General features: G+C 40.1%; 1 protein-coding gene across 1 annotated transcript; it reads right to left on the reverse strand.

Moving 5' to 3' along the window:
- Positions 1-1,237: 1,237 nt before the first annotated feature.
- LOC139759679 (uncharacterized) lies at positions 1,238-25,509 on the reverse strand. Its single transcript, XM_071682080.1, has 2 exons — positions 25,389-25,509; positions 1,238-4,438 (listed from the first exon to the last, which is right to left on the reverse strand). The coding sequence occupies exon 2, from the start codon at positions 4,427-4,429 to the stop codon at positions 3,248-3,250; it is 1,182 nt and encodes a 393-aa protein (XP_071538181.1). The 5' UTR covers positions 4,430-4,438; positions 25,389-25,509; the 3' UTR covers positions 1,238-3,247.
- Positions 25,510-27,407: the final 1,898 nt, after the last annotated feature.

A 27,407-nucleotide genomic window follows, 5' to 3' on the forward strand; every position in this document is an offset into this window, starting at 1 on the left:
TGATTCGGGTGAGAAACTGCGGAAGCTGGTGATTGAGTTTTGTAAAATGTGTGAAAAAAGAAAGCTGAGAGTAAATGTGAATAAAAGTAAGGTTATTAGGTACAGTGGGGTTGAGGGACAAGTCAATTCGGAGGTAAGTTTGAATGGAGAAAATCTGGAGGAAGTGAAGTGTTTTAGATATCTGGGAGTGGATTTGGCAGGGGATGGAACCATGGAAGCGGAAGTGAATCATCGGGTGGGGAAGGGGCGAAAGTTCTGGGAGCGTTGAAAAATGTATGGAAATCGAGAACGTTATATTGGGAAGCACGCATAGGTATGTTTGGGGGAATAGTCGTTCCAACAACTTTATATGGTTGAGAGGCGTGGCTATAGATAGAGTTGTGCGGAGGAGAGTGGATGTGCTGGAGTTGAGATGTTTAAGGACAATATGTGGTAAGAGAGACATGTGTTAATAAAAAGAGTGTGGTTGAGAAAGAAGAAGAGGGTGTTTTGAAATGGTTTGGTCACATGGAGAGAATGAGTAAGGAAAATTGACAAAGAGGATATATGTGTCAGAGATCGGGGGAACGAGGAGAAGTGGGAGACCAAATTGGAGGTGGAAAGATAAAGTGAAAAAGATTTTGAGTGATCGGCGCCTGAACATGCTGGAGGGTGAAAGGCGTGAAAATAATAGAGTGAATTGGAACGATGTGGTATACCGGGTTCGACGTGCTGTCAATGGATTGAACCAGGGCATGTGAAGCGTCTGGGGTAAACCATGGAAAGTTCTGTGGGGCCTGGATGTGAAAAGGGAGCTGTAGTTTCGGTGCATTATACAAGACAGCTAGAGACTGAGTGTGAACGAATGTGGCCTTTGTTGTTTTTTTCTAGCGCTGCCTCGCACACATGCGGGGGGAGGGGGTTGTCATTTCATGTGTGGCGGGGTGGCGACGGGAATGAATAAGGGCAGGCAGTATGAATTATGTACATGTGTATATATGTATATGTCTATGTGTGTATATATATGTATACGTTGACATGTACAGGTATGTATATGTGCGTGTGTGGACGTTTATGTATATACATGTGTAAGTGGGTGGGTTTGGCCATTTTTTCGTCTGTTTCCTTGCGCTACCTCGCTAACGCGGGAGACAGCGACAAAGTACAATAAATAAATAAATAAATAAATAAATATATATATATATATATATATATATATATATATATATATATATATATATATATATATTTTTTTTTTTTTTTTTTTTTTATACTTTGTCGCTGTCTCCCGCGTTTGCGAGGTAGCGCAAGGAAACAGACGAAAGAAATGGCCCAACCCCCCCCATACACATGTACATACACACGTCCACACACACAAATATACATACCTACACAGCTTTCCATGGTTTACCCCGGACGCTTCACATGCCTTGATTCAATCCACTGACAGCACGTCAACCCCTGTATACCACATCGCTCCAATTCACTCTATTCCTTGCCCTCCTTTCACCCTCCTGCATGTTCAGGCCCCGATCACACAAAATCTTTTTCACTCCATCTTTCCACCTCCAATTTGGTCTCCCTCTTCTCCTCGTTCCCTCCACCTCCGACACATATATCCTCTTGGTCAATCTTTCCTCACTCATTCTCTCCATGTGCCCAAACCATTTTAAAACACCCTCTTCTGCTCTCTCAACCACGCTCTTTTTATTTCCACACATCTCTCTTACCCTTACGTTACTTACTCGATCAAACCACCTCACACCACACATTGTCCTCAAACATCTCATTTCCAGCACATCCATCCTCCTGCGCACAACTCTATCCATAGCCCACGCCTCGCAACCATACAACATTGTTGGAACTACTATTCCTTCAAACATACCCATTTTTGCTTTCCGGGATAATGTTCTCGACTTCCACACATTTTTCAAGGCTCCCAAAATTTTCGCCCCCTCCCCCACCCTATGATCCACTTCCGCTTCCATGGTTCCATCCGCTGACAGATCCACTCCCAGATATCTAAAACACTTCACTTCCTCCAGTTTTTCACCATTCAAACTCACCTCCCAATTGACTTGACCCTCAACCCTACTGTACCTAATAACCTTGCTCTTATTCACATTTACTCTTAACTTTCTTCTTCCACACACTTTACCAAACTCCGTCACCAGCTTCTGCAGTTTCTCACATGAATCCGCCACCAGCGCTGTATCATCAGCGAACAACAACTGACTCACTTCCCAAGCTCTCTCATCCCCAACAGACTTCATACTTGCCCCTCTTTCCAAGACTCTTGCATTTACCTCCCTAACAACCCCATCCATAAACAAATTAAACAACAAATTAAAAAAGGGGGTGACTGTATTGTTGACTGGTTGGTAAGGTTATTTAATGTATGTATGACTCATGGTGAGGTGCCTGAGGATTGGCGGAATGCGTGCATAGTGCCATTGTACAAAGGCAAAGGGGATAAGAGTGAGTGCTCAAATTACAGAGGTATAAGTTTGTTGAGTATTCCTGGTAAATTATATGGGAGGGTATTGATTGAAAGGGTGAAGGCATGTACAGAGCATCAGATTGGGGAAGAGCAGTGTGGTTTCAGAAGTGGTAGAGGATGTGTGGATCAGGTGTTTGCTTTGAAGAATGTATGTGAGAAATACTTAGAAAAGCAAATGGATTTGTATGTAGCATTTATGGATCTGGAGAAGGCATATGATAGAGTTGATAGAGATGCTCTGTGGAAGGTATTAAGACTATATGGTGTGGGAGGCAAGTTGTTAGAAGCAGTGAAAAGTTTTTATCGAGGATGTAAGGCATGTGTACGTGTAGGAAGAGAGGAAAGTGATTGGTTCTCAGTGAATGTAGGTTTGCGGCAGGGGTGTGTGATGTCTCCATATATATATATATATATATATATATATATATATATATATATATATATATATATATATACATATATATATATATACCAAGGAGTATTCCACCGGCCAGCCTAGAGGGGGGTGAAGAGCTAGGTAGACTGTGGACCGACTGTCGCGTTCAGCAATCGAACTCTTGCATTTTCAAACCCGGGCGGCCCGTGGTTGCGTCTCTCAGTTAGTTGGTCCTTGTATGCACGGCTCTTTCTTAATATGTACAAAGTGGTTAATGTAGTAACCAAATAGGTCGGGAACATCCCAAGATAACTGGAAGCCCTGGCGTGGCTGAATATTCCGTGATAAGCTGGATTCCAGATGATGCTGAGCATTACTGTGTAACGTAGACATCAACCCACCGTAAGCTGATCCAGCTGACTATTGTATTTGCCGACATCGAGCTGACTAGTATTACTTTGGTTTTCTTTATTTTCAGCTTGTTTTTGACGCCGTTGGTTCCATATGTATGCAAGAAGGACGTTCCAGGGCATAAACTGGCAGATATGGAAGCGCCTCACATTCTCTGGACAGGTGATTAAGTTACTTATTTCAAAGTGATAACGATCGGAAAACAAACCATAGTTCGTGCATAACAAAGAGTAACCGTAGCTGAAGTGTAAACCGGGTGGGTGAACAGGCAAAGGCTGGAGAGGCTGACCAAGTACGGGAGAAATGGAGTTCCTGGAGACAGCATCGAGGTAACGCTGGCGGTAATATTCGGCGCTGTTAGAGAGACGTGGGGTGGCAAGGGAAAGATACATCCTTTTTCGTTGGTGCTCATGAAAAAATACCATGGAGCCGAAGGCTGTGCTGAATGGCGACGGACACTGAAAATCAGATTTCTGGAAGCGATGGCAGACATGCGGACGATTGTTGTCTATCGCTTTAAAGTGATTCCTAAAAGAAATCTCGCATTCTTCAAGGATTTTCTTTTGACCATATGGCGTGACCTCGATCATGAACTCCAAGGCATGGCCGTGTTTGTTGTATCCCTCATCGTTGTACCGCAGGCAGTCAGACAGCACGAAGTGGCCCTGAGAGCTCACAACCCACTGTCCTCCCTCCCTGTGGGGGTCGTACTGCGGTAGCACACTAGAATAGTCTGTGTTCGTAATGAGCAGGAGAGTGACAGTGTGCGTCGGGGCTGAAATCATCTCCACAAGGAACCAGTACTTCCAGCGCTTCAGGAGGATGTCAGCAGGAAGCGCAAACTCCACGTTACCGTACCACTCGTGCTTGTCTTCGTCAGCGTTTGAAGCTCTCGTGCCGAACCACAAGACTCGCAGATTACGGCACGGATGGTTACGCGAGTATCTCAGGTGTTTCTTACTGAGGCTGCTGCAGGAGTATATGAATTTAGGTCTCAACTCATGATGCGCACAGATGTCGAGAGCTTCATGTATGTGGACCGTTCGGACGATGTGGCTAAACGATTGATAGAAGAAATTATGAGGTACGATGCTTCTGCCATTTCCAGGACGCCAGAACACAGTGGGTCTGTCATTTTTCGTCGTGTACAGGAGATTATCCATCTTTCATCCCTGTAAGGTAATATTTTAGTTAGTTTATGTCCTCAACTACCATTGGAAATAGGTAAATAATGTTGATAGCTATGAACCAGAGAATATCTTAGGCTTTACTTTTCACAATCTCTTGGAAAGCAACTCATCGACACTTGACTGGCAAAGGCGATATCCCTATGATTGGCATCGATTATATGTAACTCGTGAAACCATAACTACTTACTTCTAATCATGTATGATCAACACACTGAGTAAGTGTTTAACCATAACTGTCACATCCTGACCTTCGTCAAGGATAGATTTCTTTAACCGTACGTTTCTCTCTCTCTCTCTCTCTCTCTCTCTCTCTCTCTCTCTCTCTCTCTCTCTCTCTCTCTCTCTCTCTCTCTCTCTCTCTCTCTCTCTCTCTCTCTCTCTCTCTCTCTCTCTCTCTCTCTCTCTCCTAAAGATCAAACTGAACCAACAATATTATATCTCTCCGTTGCTGAGGATGTGTTCAGATAACTGGCGAAAATGAGTCGCCTGGTTCTCACAGTAAATAGAGGAGAGGAATTTCCAGAAACACTAAGTGTAATAACATTAATGTAAAGTCTCTATCGTGATGTTTTACCGACCAGTTCACGAGAGAAACACAAATGGGTTCATTGTTGCCCTTAACTCTGGTGACATGCCCAGGAATATGGACGGGCCTCAATGGTTCACCAAAGAAAATAACATTCTGGTGGCAATGCTGGGATAAGGGGAGGACAGCTTGTCATGGCTCTCGATAGTTAATATCAGGATCAGTTTAATCAAGGTAACGTTAGGATGAGGCTCTCTTACTTACAATATGGTCATTAAGGAGAGAAAAGAGTGTCGTTAACCAAACAAAAGTGGAATTGAGGCGATATTGATATGTATAACAAGAGTATCTTTAGTATGAGGGACGACACTCTTGTATATTTTTACTAAGGCAAACCATGAATGTACCATCCTGAATTGTATAAGGACTTCGATGAAAGAATTTATTCAAAAACGCAAAAAGCAGCTTCACCTGAGGAACAGACCCGATGCATGTGGGTAACAGGGGTAAGATTGCTGTTGAAAAATCGTGCGTCCTCAGGCAAGAGGCTCCTCACTATCCTATTTCCGTCAACCATCCTCCTTAATTAAGGCACGAGAGACTGCGGACGGAGGAAGATGTATTCCATGCATGTGATAAGTCACAACGGGACTGCATCGATGAGTTCTCGAAGCTAACGAGGTGACGAGGACGACGATATGCATAAGAACATCGACTTGAGTCTCGAGATGACTTAAAGGAGGTTAAACGAGAGCTCTTGGCATGGCAAAGAACAGAGATACGTGTGTGGATGACTCTCTAATAGATGTAGTGACAGAGATTACTGATTACCCTCCCGGTATCATGGGTAAAACTGAAAATTAAAGTAAAAGCCAAATCGACTCGAGATACCTGCTGGTATAAGAGGAACACTGTTGACAAAACTTGGAAAATTTGATGGCTCTAACCTACGCAACGTCTCAGTCGTATCATTTAGATCTTAGCGAAGCTAAATCAACGGAAACGAGAGTTTCTTTCAGAAGGAATAATACTCTCGACACAGCCCAACATAACCATAACCAGTCCTATAAGAACACAATGCTTACACCTTGAGGAAAGAACGTACTGTGATAGTAGTACACACAGGTTAGTAGCGGACTAAGGGATGGAGACAAATATGGTTGTAGTGCGAGAGCGTGCAGACACTCCCCCTCCCCTTTTCTCATTAAGATTTATCGGCAGAATAAATGGCGAAACGAAATAATTTACTAAAGAAATACATTGAAAGTTCAATGAAACCTGAAGTGGAGGGGGTGAGTGGAACAGTGCTGACCCACTAGCACCATCTATAGTGAGGTGCGGGCATCCTCAGTGGAGGAGGTAGGGAAAACTTTTCTGCCCAAGACGACTCTGAGGATGACGTCGGGATGAACCAGCTGTGTTATCAGACGGTGTGAACAGCGGAGGTGATGAAGAGTTGACGTGATGGACGACAGTGACGAGGTAAGACGAGGTCGTTAATGAAGCATGCACCAGAATGAGCACTGTATGTGTGGCACGATCATCTCGTTCGACCATGTAGGAGTCAGAGGGACATCTCAGGGATAGTCTCACGCGAGCAGACGGAGGCCACACCAAGGATAGTTTCATAAGAATAGACTCCGTTGTTACTTATAGGAATGCTGCATCAGGATGGTCGTAAGAAGGGCGATGTACTAATGTGGGAAGGAAGTCATAACCAGGAATGAAATTGATGAGAAGCAGGAGCCACAAGGAGAGAAGCACACAGGTTAATCCTCCATCCCAGTAGGGAAAGACACGATCTCTGGAAGTGAAGATGTGTGATACTGAAGTTGCATGAAAATGCACACAAAATGAGGGCAAATTGGGAAGAAAGTAGTGTATCTGATGTAGGGAATTTACTGTAATGGGGTTCCGTGGTGTAGCGGTTAGCGTTCCTAACCGTGACGCATTCATAGGCCGCTAAAGTCAAGTACATAGGTTGGAATCCTGGGTGCGACAGTCGGTCCACCGTCAAACTAGCTGTTCATACACCCTTAGGGGACGGTCGATAAGATGGGTATCTGACTCAGACTAAGGTATACATATATATATATATATATATATATATATATATATATATATATATATATATATATATATATATATATATATATATATATATATATATTTTTTTTTTTTTTTTTTTTTTTTGCTTTGTCGCTGTCTACCGCGTTTGCGAGGTAGCGCAAGGAAACAGACGAAAGAAATGGCCCAACCCACCCCCATACACATGTATATACATACGTCCACACACGCAAATATACATACCTACACAGCTTTCCATGGTTTACCCCAGACGCTTCAAATGCCTTGATTCAATCCACTGACAGCACGTCAACCCCGGTATACCACATCGCTCCAAATCACTCTATTCCTTGTCCTCCTTTCACCCTCCTGCATGTTCAGGCCCCGATCACACAAAATCTTTTTCACTCCATCTTTCCACCTCCAATTTGGTCTCCCTCTTCTCCTCGTTCCCTCCACCTCCGACACATATATTCTCTTGGTCAATCTTTCCTCACTCATTCTCTCCATGTGCCCGAACCATTTCAAAAGACCCTCTTCTGCTCTCTCAACCACGCTCTTTTTATTTCCACACATCTCTCTTACCCTTACGTTACTTACTCGATCAAACCAACTCACACCACATATTGTCCTCAAACATCTCATTTCCAGCACATCCATCCTCCTGCGCACAACTCTATCCATAGCCCACGCCTCGCAACCATACAACATTGTTGGAACCACTATTCCTTCAAACATACACATTTTTGCTTTCCGAGATAATGTTCTCGACTTCCACACATTCTTCAAGGCTCCCAGAATTTTCGCCCCCTCCCCCACCCTATGATCCACTTCCGCTTCCATGGTTCCATCCGCTGCCAGATCCACTCCCAGATATCTAAAACACTTCACTTCCTCCAGTTTTTCTCCATTCAAACTCACCTCCCAATTGACTTGACCCTCAACCCTACTGTACCTAATAACCTTGCTCTTATTCACATTTACTCTTAACTTTCTTCTTCCACACACTTTACCAAACTCAGTCACCAGCTTTCCGCAGTTTCTCACATGAATCAGCCACCAGCGCTGTATCATCAGCGAACAACAACTGACTCACTTCCCAAGCTCTCTCATCCCCAACAGACTTCATACTTGCCCCTCTTTCCAAAACTCTTGCATTCACCTCCCTAACAACCCCATCCATAAACAAATTAAACAACCATAGAGACATCACACACCCCTGCCGCAAACCTACATTCACTGAGAACCAATCACTTTCCTCTCTTCCTACACGTACACACATATATATATATATATATATATATATATATATATATTCATTATATTTTGTCGCTCTCTCCCGCGGTAGTGAGGTAGCGAAATGAAACAAACGAAAGAATGGCCCAACACACCCACATACATATGGATTTACATAAAATGTCCATACACGCACATGTACATACCTATACATCTCAACGTATACATATATATACACACAGACATATACATATGTACACATATACTTAATTCATACTGTCTGCCCTTATTCATTCCCGTCGCCTCCCCGCCACACGTGAAACGACACCCTCCCCCAAATGTGCGCGAGGTAGCGCTAGGAAAAGACAACAAAGGACACATTCGTTCACACTCACTCTGTAGCTGTCATGTATAATTCACCGAAACCACAGCTCCTTTTCCATATCCAGGCCCCACAGAACTTTCCATAGTTTACCCCGCACGTTTCACATGCCCTGGTTCAATCCATTGACAGCACGTCGACACCGGTATACCACATCGTTCCAATTCACTCTATTTCTTGCACATTTTCACCCTCCTGCTTGTTCAGGCCCCAATCACTCAGAATCATTTTCACTCCATCTTTCCACCTCCAATTTGGTCTCCCACTTCTCCTCGTTCCCTCCACCTCTGACATATATATATCCTCTTGGTCAATCTTTCCTCATTCATACTCTCCATGTGACCAAACCATTTCAAAACACCCTCTTCTGCTCCCTCAACCACACTCTGTTTTATCACCACAAGTCTCTCTTACCCTTTCATTACTTACTCGATCAAACCACCTCACACCACATATTGTCCTCAAACATCTTATTTCCAGCACATCCAAGCTCCTTGGCACGACTCTACCTATAGCCCACCCCTCATAACCATATAACATTGTCAGAACCACTCTTTCTTCAAACATACCCATTTTTGTTTTCCGAGATAATGTTCTCGATTTCCAAACATTCTTCAAGGCTCCCAGGATTTTCGCCCTCTCCCCCACCATATGATTCACTTCCGCTTCCATGGTTCCATCCGCTGCCAGATCCACTCCCAGATATCTAAAACACTTCACTTCCTCCAGTTTTTCTCCATTCAAACTTACCTCCCAATTGACTTGTCCCTCAACCCTACTGTACCTAACAACACTGATCTTAATAATATTTACTGTCAGCTTTCTTCTTTCACACACTTTACCAAACTCAGTCACCAGCTTCTGCAGTTTCTCACCCGAATCAACCACCAGCTCTGTATCAAGAGCGAACAACAACTCGCTTCCCAAGCTCTCTCATCCACAACATACTGCATACTTGCCCCTCTTTAAAAAACTCTTGCATTCACCTCCCTAGCAAACCCATCCATAAACAAATTAAACAACCATGGACACATCACGCACCCCTGCTGCAAACCAACATTCACAGAGAACCAATCACTTTAGTCTCTTCCTACAACTTGACCTCCCGCACCATATATTCTTAATACCTTCCGCAGAGCATCTCTATCAACTCTATCATATGCCCTCTCCAGATCTATAAATGCTACATACAAATCCATTTCCTTTTCTAAGTATATCTCACATACATTTTTCAAATCCACATATCCTCTAACACTTCTGAAACCGCATCCCTCTTCCCGAATCTGATGCTCTGTACATGCCTTCACCCTCTCAATCAATACCCTCCCATATAATTTACCAGGAATACTCAACAAGCATATACTTCTGTAATTAAAGCATTTACTCTTATCCCTTTTGCCTTTGTACAAAGGCACTATTCAAGCATTCTGCCAGTCCTCATGCACCTCACCATGAGTCATACATAAATTAGATAACCTTACCAACCAGTCAACAATACACTCACCCCCTTTTTTAATAAATTCCACTGCAATACCATCCAATCCCGCTGTCTTGCTGGCTTTCATCTTCGGCAAGGCTTTTACTACCTCTTCTCTGTTTACTAAATCATTCTCCCTAACCTTCTCACTTTGCATACCACCTCGACCAAAACACCCTATATCTGCCACTCTATCATCAAACACATTCAACAAACCTTCAAAATATTCACTCCATCTTCTCACATCACCACTTGTTATCACCTCACCAGCAGCCAACTTCACTGATGTTTCCCATTTGTTCCCTTGTCTTACGCACTTTATTTACCTCCTTCCAAAACATCTTTTTATTCTCCCTAAAATTTAATGATACTTTTTCACCCCAACTCTCATTTGCCCTCTTTTTCGCCTCTTGCACCTTTCTCTTGACCAACTGCCTCTTTCTTTTATACATATCCCAGTCTCTTCTCTTTCACTAATAATCTTACTTCTTCATCCCACCACTCACTACCCTTTCTAATCTGGCCACCTCCCAAGATTCTCATGCCACAAGCATCTTTTGCACAAGCCATCACTACTTCCCTAAATACATCCCATTCTTCCCCCACTCTCCTTACGTCCTTTGTTCTCACCTTTTTCCATTCTGTACTCAGTCTCTCCTGGTGCTTCCTCACACAGGTCTCCTTCCCAAGCTCACTTACTCTCACCAATCTCTTCACCCCAACATTTTCTCTTCTTTTCTGAAAACCCCTACAAATCTTCACATTAGCCTCCCAAGATAATGATCAAACATCCCTCCAGTTGCACCTCTCAGCACAATATCATCCAAAGCTATCTCTTTCGCGCGCCTATCAATTATCACGTAATACAATAACGATCTCTGGCCATCTATCTCAATTACGTACGTATACTTATGTATATCTCTCTTTGTAAACAAGGTATTCCCAATCAGCAGTCCTTTTTCAGCAAATAAATCTACAAACTCTTCACCATTTCCATTTACAACACTGAACACCCCATGTACACCAATTATTACCTCAACTGCCACATTACTCACCTTTGCATTCAAATCACATATCACTATAACCCGGTCTCGTGCATCAAAACTACCAACACACTCATTCAGCTGGTCTCAAAACACTTGCCCGTCATGATCTCTCTTTTCATGCCCAGGTGCATAGGCACCAATAATCACCCATCTCTCTCCACCAACTTTCAGTATCAATCTAGAGTTTACTTTCTAACACTCTATCACATACTCCCACCACTCCTGTTTCAGGAGTAAGGCTACTCCTTCCCTTGCTCTTGTCCTCTCGCTAACCCCTGACTTTACTCCCAAGACATTACCAAACCACTCTTCCCCTTTACCCTTGAGCTTCGTTTCACTCAGAGCCAAAACATCCAGGTTCCTTTCCTCAAACATACTACCTATCTCTCCTTTTTTCTCATCTTGGTTACATCCACACACATTTAGACACCCCAATCTGAGCCTTTGAGGAGGATGAGCACTCCCCGAATGACGCCTTCTTCTGTTTCCCCATTTAGAAAGGGGAGGGTTTCTCTCCCCCCGCTCCCGTCCCCTTTAGTCGCCTTCTACGACACGTGAGGAATGCGTGGGAAGTATTCTTTCTCCCCTATCCCCAGGATAGGGGATATATATATATATATATATATATATATATATATATATATATATATATATATATATATATATATATATATATATATATATATATATATATATATTCCTGTGAGTCAACGGTGAAAATGAAACACGATAAGTTCCCAAGTGCACTTTCGTGTAATAATCACATTTTTAGGGGAGACACAAGAGAGAAATATGAGTCAGTTAATATACATAGAAGAGACTAGGCTAGGTTGCCATTTGGTAAAGATGCGTTTGTCCAAAGCATACAACGAGCGTTCATAAACTTATCATTTTACAAATTCTATCAACAATAAAGTTATCTAATTTGTATAGACCATCACTAATATTAAGATTATAATTCTTTGTGTATTCAATAACAGAAGATTCAATGATATTTCTCGTGGTGATATAGTTAAAGTTACTAACTGAGGTGGCAGTACTCCAGTTAATACAATGATCATAGTTTTTAACGTGATTAAACAAGCCATTTGATTCTTGTCTCGTTCAATACTATATTCATATTACTTAAGTCTAACAGAAAGATCCTGACCATTCTGCCCAACATATAATTCATCACAATTTCTACATGGCACTTTATAGATGCATCCAAGAGAATTTTTTGGTGAATTTCTGATTAAGATGTTCTTTATATTATCATTGTTGCTTAAGGCAACATTTACATTAAAGGATTTAAGCAACATGGGAAATAAAGTGAAATTATTATCAAAAGGGAAAACTAAAAGATTCTTGGTGTCAATGGGAGGTTTGGGCTCAACTCTATAGAATGATTTCTTTGCTAACTTAATGGATTTATCAATGAAAGATCTCGGGTACTTTAACTTAGATCCAACAGAAAATATCTTCTCAAACTCATCATCAATAAACTCTGGACTTCAAATACGTAATGCCCTAAGGAACATGGATTGAAATGATAATTTAACTCTGTCATGCTGAGATGAGTTATAATGGATATATGAGGATACATTGGTAGGTTTCCTGTATATGTTAAACTTAAATTTGTTTCCTTGCCTAATGATCATGCAATCTAAAGACTGGTAACAACCATTATGTTTATTTTTTACAGTAAATTTGATGGAAGGTACTAAATTGTTACGTAAGCGGAGAAATATTTGTAAATTTTCATTTGTTGGCCAAACAAAAAGAACATCATGTACATACCTAAACCAAATTGCATTAAAAGGGAAGATATCCTTTAGTAATTTTGTTTCAAAAATTTATATATAAAGATTACTTAGTACAGGTGAAAGAGGGTTACCCATTGCCATACCAAATTTTTGAGCATGATAATCTTCATTAGATTGAAATACACGGTCTTTTATACACAATTCTATCACTTCAATGAAAATAGACTTTGAAACAGGTAAATGAATATCATCCAAGACATCAAATGAATATTCTAAGAGGTCATCAAGTGGAACTTTAGTGAAAAGTGAGGAAACATCAAAGCTAACTACTTTGAAGTCAAAATTAACATTGATATTGTTTAGTTTGTTGACTAAATCTAGATTGTTCATGATATTAGAATTTGATACCTTACCCACTAAAGGGCTTGATAACGAAACTAATCATTTTGACAGTTTATATGTGATGGGGCCTACCGAACTCACTATAGGTCTTGCTGGAAAATTCTGTTGGTGTTGATGTCACAAAGTCTTTGTGATTTAGAGAAATACAGTAATCTAAGTAATGATGAAATTAATATCTGTAAGGGTTTAGTGCATGACAGTTTGTGAAAACCAGTGGAACCTAATTGCCCTAAAAGATTTATAAGAGATATTAACACCTTAAAAAAAGACAAGGATATACACAATACGAAAGCATATAAGGCTAACACTGTTGTGATTTTAGACAAAAGTAACTATTTATCTAAAATGAATGATCTTTTAAATGATGGCACAACATATTCAAAACGTAGCAAAAATCCCATAGAAGCAGTTAATTCCCATTTCAACAAAGAAATGAAGTTGTTGTTGAAAGGCAATAGTTCTCTTATCAAAAGTTTATCATCTTTGTCTCCTTCATTGCCATATATGTATGGAGTTATCAAAACACATAAACAGAAATTTCCAGCAAGACCTATACTAAGTTCAGTAGGCTCCATCACATAGGAATTGTCAAAATGGTTAGTTTCTTTATTATGCTTTTTAGTGGGTAAGGTATCAAATTCTAATATCATGAACAATGTAGATTTAGTCAACAAGCTAGATAAATATCAATGTTAATTTTGATTTCAAACTAGTTAGCTTTGATGTTTCCTCACGTTTCACTAAAGTTCCAGTTGATGACCTTTTAGAATATTTATTTGATATCTTGGATGATATTCATTTACCTGTTTGAAAGTTTGTTTTCATTAAACTCATAGAATTGTGTATAAAAGACTGTGTATTTCAATTCGATGAAGATTATTACGCTCAAAACTTTGGTATGGCAATGGGTAACCCTCTTTCACCTGTACTAAGTAATCTTTACATGGAATTTTTTGAAACAAAATCATTAAAGGAAATCTTACCTTCTAATGCAATTTGGTTTAGGTATGTACATGATGTTCTTTGTGTTTGGCCAACAAATGAGAATTTACAAATATTTCTCCCCTTACTTAACAATTTAGTACCTTCCATCAAATCTACTGTAGAAAATGAAAATAATGGTATGTTACCATTTTTAGATTGCATGATCCATAGGCAAGGAAACAAGTTTATGTTTAGTATATACAGAAAACCTACTAATGTATGCTCATATATCCATTATTACTCATCTCAACATGACAGAGTTAAATTGTCATCATTTCAATCTATGTTCCGTAGGGCATTACGTATTTGCAGTCCAGAGTTATTTGATGATGAGTTTCATGAGGTATATTCTAATGGATCTAAGTTAAAGTACCCTAGATCGTTCATTGATGAATCCCTCAAGTTAGCAAAGAAATTATTTTATAGAGTTGAGCCCAAACCTCCCATTGACACCAAGAATCTTTTTGTTCTCCCTTTTAATAATAATTTCACTTTACTTCCCATGTTGCTTAAATCCCTTGATGCAAATGTTGCCTTCAGCAACAATAATACTATAAAGAATATCTTAATCAGGAATTCATCAGAAAATTATCTCGGATGCATCTATATGGAAATTGTAATAAATTTTATATTGGGCAGACTGGTAAGGATCTTTCTGTTAGACTCAAGCAACCTAAATATAGTATAAGAACGGGACAAGAATCAAATGCCTTGTTTAATCACGTTAAAAACTATGATCATTGTATTGACTGGAGTAATGCCATCTCAGTTATTAACTCTAACTCTATTACCACGAGAAATACCATTGAATCTTCTATTATTAGATACACAAAGAATTATAATCTTAATATTAGTGATGGTCTATACAAATTAGTTAACTTTACTGTTGATGAGATTTGTAAAATGATAAGTTTATAAACGCGTTTTGTATGTTTTGGACGATCGCATATTTACCAAATGGCATCAAAGCTTCGTCTCTTCGATGTATATCAACTCACTTATATTTCTCTCTTGTGTCTCCCCTGATGGTGTGATTATTACACTAAAGTGCACTTGGGAACTTACAGTGTTTCTTTTCCCCGTGGACTCATAGGAATATATATATATATATATATATATATATATATATATATATATATATATATATATATATATATATATATATATATATATATATATATATATATATTTATAGTATTCGCCATTTCCCGCGTTAACGAGGTAGCGTTAAGAACAGAGGACTGAGCCTATGAGGGAATATCCTCACCTGGCCCCCTTCTCTGTTCCTTCTTTTGGAAAATTAAAAAAACGAGAGAGGAGGATTTCCAGCCCCCCGCTCCCTTCCCTTTTAGTCGTCTTCTACGACATGCAGAGAATACGTGGAAAGTATTCTTTCTCCCCTATCCCCAGGGATGATATACATATATATATATATATATATATATATATATATATATATATATATATATATATATATATATATATATATATATATATATATATATATATATATATATATATATATATATATATATTGTAAATTAAAATGGTGAAGAGCTTGTAGATTTGTGTGCTGAAAAAGAACTGGTGATTGGGAAGCCTTGTTTAAAAAGAGAGATATACATAAGTATACGTATGTAAATAGGAAAGATGGCAAGAGAGCATTATTGGATTACGTGTTAATTGATAGACGCGTGAGAGATTTTTGGATGTTAATGTGCTGAGACGTGCAACTGGAGGGATGTTTGATCATTATTTTGTGGAAGCGAAGGAGAAAATTTGTAGAGGTTTTCACACAAGAAGAAAGAATATTGGGGTGAAGAGAGTGGTGAAAGTAAATGCGCTTGGGAAGGAAGTAATTACCAGGAGAGACTGATTGCAGAATGGAAAACGGTGTTAACAAAGGACGTAAGGAGAGTGGGGGAGGAATGGGATGTATTTAGCGATACAGTGACGACTTGCGCAAAAGATGCTTGTGGCATGAGAAGCGTGGGAGGTGGGCAGATTAGAAAGGGTATTGAGCTGTGGGATGAGGAAGTAAGATTATTGGTGAATGAGAAGCGAGAGGCATTTGGGTGATTTTTGCAAGGAAAAAATGCAAATGACTGGGAGATGTATAAAAGAAAGAGGCAGGAGGTCAAAAGAAGAGTGCAAGAGGTGAAAAAGAGGGCAAATGAGAGTTGGGGTGAGAGAGTATCATAAAAGTATAGGGAGAATAAAAAGATGCTTTGGAAGGAGGTAAATAAAGTGCGTAAGACAAGAGAACAAATGGGAACATCGGTGAATGGGGCTATTGGGTGGGGGGGGAGGTAATAACAAGAAGGGTTGATGTGAGAAGAAGACGGAGTGAGTATTTTGAAGGTCTGATGAATGTTTTAGATGATAGAGTGGCAGATATAGGGTGTTTGGGTCGAGGTGGTGTGCAAAGTGTGAGGGATAGGCAGAATGATTTGGTAAACAGACAAGAGGTAGTAAAATCTTTGCGGAAGATGAAAGCAGGCAAGGGAGCGGGTTTGGATGGTATTGCAATGGAATCTATTAAAAAAGGAGGTGAATGTGTTGTCGACTGGATAATAAGGATATTTAATGTATGTATGACTCATTGTGAGGTGCCTGAGGATTGACGGAATGCATGCATAGTGCCATTGTGCAAAGGCAAAGGGGATAAAGGTGACTGTTCAAATTGCAGAGGTATAAGTTTCTTAAGTATTCCTAGGAAATTATATTGGTGGGTATTGATTGAGAGGGTGAAGGCATGTACAGAGCATCAGATTGGGGAAGAGCAGTGTGGTTTCAGAAGTGGTAGAGGATGTGTGGATCAGGTGTTTGCTTTGAAGAATGTATGTGAGAAATACTTAGAAAAGCAAATTGATTTATATGTAGCATTTATGGATCTAGAGAAGGCATATGATAGAGTTTATAGAGATGCTCTGTGGAAGGTATTAAGAATATATGGTGTGGGAGGCAAGTTGTTAGAAGCAGTGAAAAGTTTTTATCGAGGATGTAAGGCATGTTTACGTGTAGGAAGAGAGAAAAGTGATTGGTTCTAAGTGAATGTTGGTTTGCGGCAGGTGTGCGTGATGTCTCCATGGTTGTTATATTTTTTTATAGATGGGATTGTTAGGGAGGCAAATGTAAGAGTTTTGGAAAGAGGGGTAAGTATGCAGTATGTTGTGCATGAGAGAGCTTGGGAAATGAGTCAGTTGTTGTTCGCTGATGATACAGCGCTGGTGGCTGATTCGGGTGAGAAACTGCAGAAGCTGGTGACTGAGTTTGGGAAAGTGTGTGAAAGAAGAAAGCGGAGAGTAAATGTGAACAAGAGCAAGGTTATTAGGTACAGTAGGGTTGAGGTAGAAGTCAACTGGGAAGTAAGTTTGAATGAGAAAAACTGGAGGAAGTGAAGTGTTTTAGATATCTGGGAATGGATTTGGCAGCCGATGGAACTATGGAAGGGGAAGTGAGTCATGGTGTAGGGGATGTGCGAAAGTTCTGGGAGCGTTGAAAAATGTGTGGAAGTCGAGAACGTTATCTTGGAAAGCAAAAATGGTTACACCAATGTTATATGGTTGCGAGGCGTGGGTTATAGATAGAATTGTGCGGAGGAGGGTGGAGATGCTGGAAATGATATGTTTGAGGACAATATGTGGTGTGAGGTGGTTTGATCGAGTAAGTAATGAGAGAGTAAGAGAGATGTGTAGTGGTAAAAAAAAGTGTGGTTGAGAGAGAGCGGAAGAGGGTGTTTTGAAATGGTTTGGTCACATGGAGAGAATGAGTGAGGAAAGATTGACAAAGAGGATATATGTGTCGGAGGTGGAGGGAACGAGGAGAAGTGGGAGACCAAATTGGAGGTGGAAAGATGGAGTGAGAGAGATTTTGAGTGATGAATTATGTACATGTGTATAAATGTATATGTCTGTGTGTGTATATATATGTATACGTTGAGATGTATAGGTATGTTTATATGCGTGTGAATATCCATGTGTATGGGGGTGGGTTGAGCCATTCTTTCGTCTGTTTCCTTGCGCTACCTCGCTAAAGCGGGAGACAGCGGCAAAGCAAAAAAAAAAAAAAAAAGAAATATATATATATATATATATATATATATATATATATATATATATATGTATATATATATATATATATATTATTCCTGGGGATAGGGGAGAAAGAATACTTCCCACGTATTCCCTGTGTGTCGTAGAAGGCGACTAAAAGGGGAGGGAGCGGGAGGCTGGAAATCCTCCCCTCTCGTTTTTTTTTTTTTTTTTTCCAAAAGAAGGAAGAGAGGGGGGCCAGGTGAGGATATTCCACAAAGGCCCAGTCCTCTGTTCTTATCGCTACCTCGCTAATGCGGGAAATGGCGGATAGTTTAAAAGAAAGAAAAAGATATATATATATATATATATATATATATATATATATATATATATATATATATATATATATATATATATATATATATATATATATATATATATATATATATATATATATATTCATATATATATATATATATATATATATATATATATATATATAGAAGCAATGAAAAGTTTTTATCGAGGATGTAAGGCATGTGTACGTGTAGGAAGAGAGGAAAGTGATTGGTTCTCAGTGAATGTAGGTTTGCGGCAGGGGTGTGTGATGTTTCCATGGTTGTTTAATTTGTTTATGGATGGGGTTGTTAGGGAGGTAAATGCAAGAGTTTTGGAAAGAGGGGCAAGTATGAAGTCTGTTGGGGATGAGAGAGCTTGGGAAGTGAGTCAGTTGTTGTTCGCTGATGATACAGCGCTGGTGGCTGATTCATGTGAGAAACTGCAGAAGCTGGTGACTGAGTTTGGTAAAGTGTGTGGAAGAAGAAAGTTAAGAGTAAATGTGAATAAGAGCAAGGTTATTAGGTACAGTAGGGTTGAGGGTCAAGTCAATTGGGAGGTGAGTTTGAATGGAGAAAAACTGGAGGAAGTGAAGTGTTTTAGATATCTGGGAGTGGATCTGGCAGCGGATGGAACCATGGAAGCGGAAGTGGATCATAGGGTGGGAGTGGGGGCGAAAATTCTGGGGGCCTTGAAGAATGTGTGGAAGTCGAGAACATTATCTCGGAAGGCAAAAATTTGAAGGAATAGTGGTTCCAACAATGTTGTATGGTTGCGAGGCGTGGGCTATGGATAGAGTTGTGCGCAGGAGGATGGATGTGCTGGAAATGAGATGTTTGAGGACAATGTGTGGTGTGAGGTGGTTTGATCGAGTGAGTAATGTAAGGGTAAGAGAGATGTGTGGAAATAAAAAGAGCGTGGTTGAGAGAGCAGTAGAGGGTGTTTTGAAGTGGTTTGGGCACATGGAGAGAATGAGTGCGGAAAGATTGACCAAGAGGATATATGTGTCGGAGGTGGAGGGAACGAGGAGAAGAGGGAGACCAAATTGGAGGTGGAAAGATGGAGTGAAAAAGATTTTGTGTGATCGGGGTCTGAACATGCAGGAGGGTGATAGGAGGGCAAGGAATAGAGTGAATTGGAGCGATGTGGTATACCGGGGTTGACGTGCTGTCAGTGGATTGAATCAAGGCATGTGAAGCGTCTGGGGTAAACCATGGAAAGCTGTGTAGGTATGTATATTTGCGTGTGTGGACGTATGTATATACATATGTATGGGGGGGGGGGGGTTGGGCCATTTCTTTCGTCTGTTTCCTTGCGCTACCTCGCAGACGCGGGAGACAGCGACAAAGTATAATAAAAAGAATGTAAAAAATAATATATATATATATATATATATATATATATATATATATATATATATATATATATATATATATATATATATATATATATATATATATTTCATACTATTCGCCATTATCCGCGTTAGCGAGGTAGCGTTAAGAACAGAGTACTGGGCCTCTGAGGGAGTATCCTCACCTGGCCCCCTTCACTGTTCCTTCTTTTGGAAAATTGAAAAAAAAAATGAAACACGATATGTTCCAAGTGCACTTTCGTGTAATAATCACATCATCAGGGGAGACACAAGAGAGAAATATAACAGTCAGTTGATATACAAGGAAGAGACGTAGCTAGGACGCCATTTGGTAAATATGCGATTGCCCAAGACAGACATCGAGCGTATCATAAACTTATCAATTTACAAATTTTATCAACAATAAAGTTATCTAATCTATATAGACCATCACTAGTATTAACATCACAATTTCTACATGGCATTTTATAGATTCATCCAGGGGAATTTTCTGGTGAATTCCTGATTAAGATATTCTTTAAAGTATTATTGATGCTGAAGGCAACATTTACATTAAAGGATTTAAGCAACATGGGAAGTAAAGTAAAATCATTATCAAAAGGGAGAACTAAATGAATCTTGGTGTCAATGGGATAAGTTTTATGTTGGTCAGACTGGTAAGGTTATTTCTGTTAGACTTAAGCAACATAAATATAGTATAAGAACGGGACAAGAATCAAATGCCTTGTTTAATCACGTAAAATTTATGATCATTGTATTGACTGGAGTAATGCCATCTCAGTTATTAACTCTAACTCTGTTACCACGAGAAACATCATTAAATCTTCTATTATCAAATACGCAAAGAATTATAATGTTAATATTAGTGATGGTCTATGTAAATCAGATAACTTTATTGTTGATAAGATTTGTAAAATGATAAGCTTATGATACGCTCCTTGTCTGTCTTGGGCAATCGCATGTTTACCAGATAGCGTCCTAGCTACGTTTCTTCGTTGTATATCAACTGAGTGTTATATTTCAGTCTTGTGTCTCCTCTCAAGATGTGATTGTTTCACGAAAGTGCACTTGGGAACTTATCGTGTTTCATTTTCCCCGTGGATTCTTAGGAATATACTTGATCACGCGCAAGTTGGGATCCTTTCCAATATACATATATATATATATATATATATATATATATATATATATATATATATATATATATATATATATATATATATATATATATATATTCAATTGGCGGCCCGCGGGCCAAATCCGGACCTTGAGTGGTTTTTATTGTCTCTTTGACAGAATCAGAAGAATTAGAGTAAATCAATGAAATTCATTTATCTAAACAATCACGAAATTTTACGCAAATGGATCTTCATCGTGACCAGCTGTATTAATTAGCTGAATGAAACATGTGATGAATTGTAATTTTTCGTTTCTTTCTATTTATAATTGTTTAGAGTATAGGAAAAAAATAAAGGTAAAATAAATGTATTATCTTTCCATCAAACTGAGGTTAATGATCCGGCCTTACTTCTTTATTAATTGAATAGCCCAGATATATAATGTTAAAGGTATGGCCTTGAGTAGGGCATCAGTTGCCAGTGTCGTCTCAGCTAACATATATATAAAAGGTCCACCCCTGTCATCACTGTCTCTCCTCTTATTTAGTAATGATCCATGAAAACGTATTCATTTCAGCAGAAAGTATTATAACACATCCCAACCACACGACCGCCTTGTCCTCACCCAACAACACCACTCCTGCCTGCACTGTGTTTTACAACGAAGTGGGGCGCCAGTGTAGTACAGTTGCGCCCACCGAGCCTTGGCTGGATGCAGGCGCACGCTGCGTGTGTGTTGTTGGTCATGCGAGTCGCATAATTTTAATCGTGGTTGGTAGGAAGTCCTGGTAGATAAGATAAGATGAGCTCACGCACTGTATGTGACCCGGAGGTAACATTACTCGTTGGGTCAGGTGCTCCCGCTCAGCTTCGTAATAATGCTTTCTGACTGTATTACTATTTGTATAGTACGATAGACAAAGGCCAAGATAAACATTATATTTGTAAAATGATAATTTCAGCCAGAAAGCTATTCTTCATGTTTACACTGTGATGTCATTCACAGGCCTGGATGGGTAGAAATTATAGAAAATTAATGAAAAACTAAATAGAAAAAAATCTAGTGTATATATGTGTATATATATATATATATATATATATATATATATATATATATATATATATATATATATATATATATATATATATATATATATATATGTATGCGCTTACGCGCGCGCGCGCGCGTGTGTGTGTGTGTCTGTGTGTCTGTGTGTCTGTGTGTCTGTGCGTGTGTGTGTGTGTGTGTCCCTGATACGTTTCCACACCTCTTGACCAATAACGACACTGTAATGCACAGCGACATGAGGAAGGTCAAGGAGAAAGCGGTCATGTAGAGTTGAATCCCTCGGGGAGGGGTTGAATTCCCGAATTCATTATCATTCAGTATCATATCCGGGCCTCGCAGAGCCAGGCTGTACTAATGAACTACATATCTCTCCTCATTTCTTGACCAATTGGCACCAAACAAATTAGAACCAACAGAGAATGATAGGGAATGTTATCACTGGGGATGATGCTGATGGGTTCTTATACCTTGTTACGAACTCGTTTTTATATCACCCATCCAACAGATGGTCACTCCAGACGGTCCACAGGTCATGCAGAGATGTTTTACGGAGTTGTGAGGCACGTGTAGAAGAACAGGAGGATGTGTCTGATCATGTGGCCGGTTATGGGCTGTGAAGTAAATACTCTGGAATGATGTCAGCATATCTATGTGTAGAATCAGCGGAGCTGATTAGCCTAGAACGCAAGTCGCGCGATGCAAACGAGACGAGAACTCAAAGTTTTAACGCTATTTGGATAGAGATGTGGCGAGCAGTTTTTCGCTATGTGTGTAAGCAATCCTACCCTAGTGTACTGAACTCGATAGATTTAGTCAGAATATCATCTGTGGAGACCAACAGCTCTTAAGGATAACTGGAAACGCTGGTCAGGTACACAACCGAAAACAGTAAATGTTTTCACACACACACTGTTCAGCTCGGGTTCGAATCCTACAGAAGGTAGCCAACTGCGAGCCCACCTGGTTATCCTCCCCTTGTGGTCTGATCGTTGGAGGTATACCTGTCGACAACTGGGGTTTGTATACGTGTGTTATGACATGGAGCTTACTTACATACGAAGTTAGAAATACAGGCAACACAAGTACAACCAGTGAACCCGAAACGCATGAATAGTAATCACAAAATACATTTGGGGAAGTCGCTTTGGGTACCACCAGAGACAAACATACGCCCCGCACGTACGCTGGATAAGTATATTCGTCCATCACATGTGCGTAAACAGATAAATACGTTCAGTACAAGTTGTGGACATCAACCGCCTAAGGCTGTTCTATTATCCCGAGGTGAAAGTAGCGCCCAGAAGTATTTACCAGTTTCCATGCCAAGACTGCTGGTTAAACATTTGTTCTTTTCAGAGATAAGCTACACGGCAGCTTCCAGCACCTCTCAGGACGCACCATCCACAAGTCCTGATCGTTGCTTCTTACCTTCGCATTCTTTCCCTTCCTGTCCCGTCTCTCCTTTTGTACGTCTAAATACTTACATGAAACACTCCATCAGACCTTTGAATCCTACCGTCCTGTATGAAGTGCGAATGAATCACAGGAATCCCGCCGGTCTACGCCGTTTTGGCGCTCTAATACACCAGACTTTTGCACTCATTTCACCAACGTTCGCTGTCTTTCATCCGTTAAACACCATGTGACTAGCGCATCTATCATGGCTTTTTGGATATTCAACTGCCTAATGATGCTTTCAGATATCCCTTTCTTACACATCCCCAACCAGATCCATCATTCACAGTCCCACATCAGGGGAGGTGTTTGTGTTGTCTTCAACATCAACACGCCTGTTGCATGCCTCGAGAGACCTCGAATTTCCAAAATTTGATGTGATCTGTCTTAGGGTTTGTCTCCTTAGTATCGCTTGTTTTCTCTATTCCTCTGTGTCCTTCTCACAGTATACAGTCAGCAGGGGAAAATGTCTCACAATACACAGATAGCTGGTGAAAACCTCTCTCAGTACACAGTTAGCTGGTGAAGATGTCTCACAGTACACAGTCAGCTGGCGAAGACGCCTTACAACACACAGTCAGCTGGTGAAGACGCCTCACAGTACACAGTCAGTTGGTGAAGACACCTCACAGTACACAGTCAGCTGGAGAAGACACATCACAGTACACAGTCAGCTGGAGAAGAAGCCTCACAACACACAGTCAGCTAGTGAAGAAGCCTCACAATACACTATCAGTTTCTTGGTAAATACTAAACGTGTCTAAAACCAAGATAAATGAAATCTCAGAATCTATCACGAATGATAATGTATTCTTTACATAACGGTAATGATGTAATGAGAATCACTAAAAATCAATAATGAGTTATCGAAATGAGAAATTATGATGACTATTAGGGAAGGATAGGTGGGTACTGGGGTGAGGAGGCGAGGGTTGGAGCATGTCTCCTTCATGTAAACCTCTTTCCCCCACTCCACCACCACCACATCAGGTCAGATCAGGTGATACTGAACCCGACTGACACACCGGGTCTTTAGGTCCTTCGTCGTTCTAGTCAAGGTTGCCCGTGTTTAAAAGAACGGACATTACCGTAGTGTGGGTGTGTCGTGTTGCAGGCCCTTCAGCACGAAGATATGATCCTTGTGCACGAAGGTACGATCCTTGAGCACGAAGGTACGATCCTTGAGCACGAAGGTACGAACCTTGGGCACGAAGGTACGATCCTTGAGTACGAAGGTACGATCCTTGAGCACGAAGGTACGATCCTTGAGTACGAAGGTTCGATCCTTGAGTACGAAGGTACGATCCTTGAGTACGAAAGTACGATCCTTGAGTACGAAGGTTCGATCCTTGAGTACGAAGGTACGATCCTTGAGTACGATGGTACAATTCTGGCTATTGACCTGACTCTCACTAGCTTCGCCTGTAATATCGTTCTGCTCCTGCAGTTAAAAACTGCATTCTAGCTCACTGGAGGGGCTAAATTTGCGGTACGTGTTTGACGTGTTATTGGCTCTTGCTTTGTGAACACAGGCAGGCAATGGCTATAAATCAGAATCAAGCAGATGCCTTCGAAAATTAAACATTGTAAGAATATTTACCACACAGCGGGAACCATAAACATGGGCGAAACAAGAGTAATTACTGACCTGGTAAGGAAAACAGATACAAAACTTACCCACATGAAATCCTGTGTAGACTCTGTGCGGGATCTGCGGTGATGTTGCTGTGGCGCGGCTGCTGTGGTGCGGGTGCTGTGTTGAGGAGGCTGTCGCAGTGATAACTGTTGTGCATAGGTGGCGAAGCCAGTAGTTTATGAGTGACCACGATAACAAACACACACACACACACACACACACACACACACTGCATACATACACTGTTGCCACAGATAACGTATCTTCATTTTTGTAGTTTTTGGAGTTTTGTGATAACGCAAATACTTTAGTATGTAGGAATATTGCAATGAGAGATCCGGCTGGATATCTGTGATTGTATTCTCTCACCTCCTCAAGTTCAGTCTCTAAAGTGAGAAATCTAATGGGACGAAGTGAGGAACGAAAATCGTGACTGTACGATTCGATGAAGATACAGATGTACTAATGACGCCATTATACTTATGGGATATTCAATCATATCTCAATCATGATTTCAGTATCAGACATTTTTCCCAACTGTTCCACGCAATATCCTCGTTCGTGCTACGTCACACGATGTGCGTGTACCACTCGACTCTTGTTGGGTACATGTTCAAAGTCTTGTGATGATAATGTGCTAAATATCCTCTGACGCGCTGATGAAAAAGAAAATGATAGTGATTGATAATATGGTTGAAGTTCCTGAAGGTAACAGTGATGATACTTGTGAGTTAGTACTGAGAATATGGATGGAAAAAGTACAACTAAATTTATAGTAGCAGGGTTGTGGTGTAAGTAACAATGACTTTATAAATAAATCTATGGTGTTAGGATCGTGGAAAGTGTAGTAATGATTGTACACAAAGTATTGTTATGTCAGTAGGACTGTATCTGGTTTGCTAAAGGATATAAAAGTAAAGTTACAATGGCAGGATTGTAGTACAGAAGTAGAGAAGATTAAACAAAGTAAAGTCATATCAGTAGGACTGTTGTAGAAGTGGTTATGACTCTACAAAGTAAAGTCATATTGATAGGAATGTTGTAAAAGTAGTAATGCTTACACAAAGTAGTCATATCAATAGGATTGTAGAAGTAATGAGGGCACAAAGTACAGTCATGTTAACAGGATTGTTGTGGAAATAGTAATCATTATACAAAGTAAAGTCATCTTAAAAGGATTGTTGTGGAATTAGTAATGATTATACAAAGTAAAGTCATAGTAGCAGGATTATACAAGGTCAAACAAATATGATCGTACGAGTAGTAGGATTATACAAGTCATTCTAGTAAAACCTGTAGGATTAAAAACGTGAAGTTGTCAGAGGGTGTAGCAGAAGCAATACGATTATACAGGTGAAGCTGGTAGAGGTGTAGGATTATACAGGTGAAGCTTGTGGGGGTGGTTGTGATGTGTAGTTAATGCAACGAACGACCATAGGTTGGTAGTTGGCTCGTACACTCTTTCTTTCGTCGTGTGCATATTGCTGTTAGTTGTTTAATAGAAAATTGGAGTTTTTATCGATTCTTTTCGCATGACCGTACACCACATGGTGGCAGTGGTGAACTGTACTGCGTTTTGAAGGCAGGTTATGACATTATCACACCTGTTACAACCCCCACCATATTTTTTTTTTTTTTCATACTATTCGCTATTTCCCGCGATAGCGAGGTAGCGTTAAGAACAGAGGACTGGGCCTTTGAGGGAATATCCTCACCTGGCCCTCTTCTCTGTTCCTTCTTTTGGAAAAAAAAAAAAAAAAACCGAGAGGGGAGGATTTCCAGCCCCCGCTCCCTTCCCTTTTAGTCGCCTTCTACGACACGCAGGGAATACGTGGAAAGTACTCGCGGGAAATAGCGAATAGTATGAAAAAAAAAAAAAAAAATATATATATATATATATATATATATATATATATATATATATATATATATATGTATACGAATAAAGTGTATATGAACGCGCACCTTCATAGAATATACAAACCTCCAACAGCCAGGATCGAACCTGGGACCCCTTGTGCAAGAGGCAGGCATGCTAACGCGCACCTTCATATACACTT

Source organism: Panulirus ornatus, chromosome 33 (assembly GCF_036320965.1).
Source record: "Panulirus ornatus isolate Po-2019 chromosome 33, ASM3632096v1, whole genome shotgun sequence".
NCBI classification, from domain to species: Eukaryota; Metazoa; Arthropoda; class Malacostraca; order Decapoda; family Palinuridae; genus Panulirus; species Panulirus ornatus.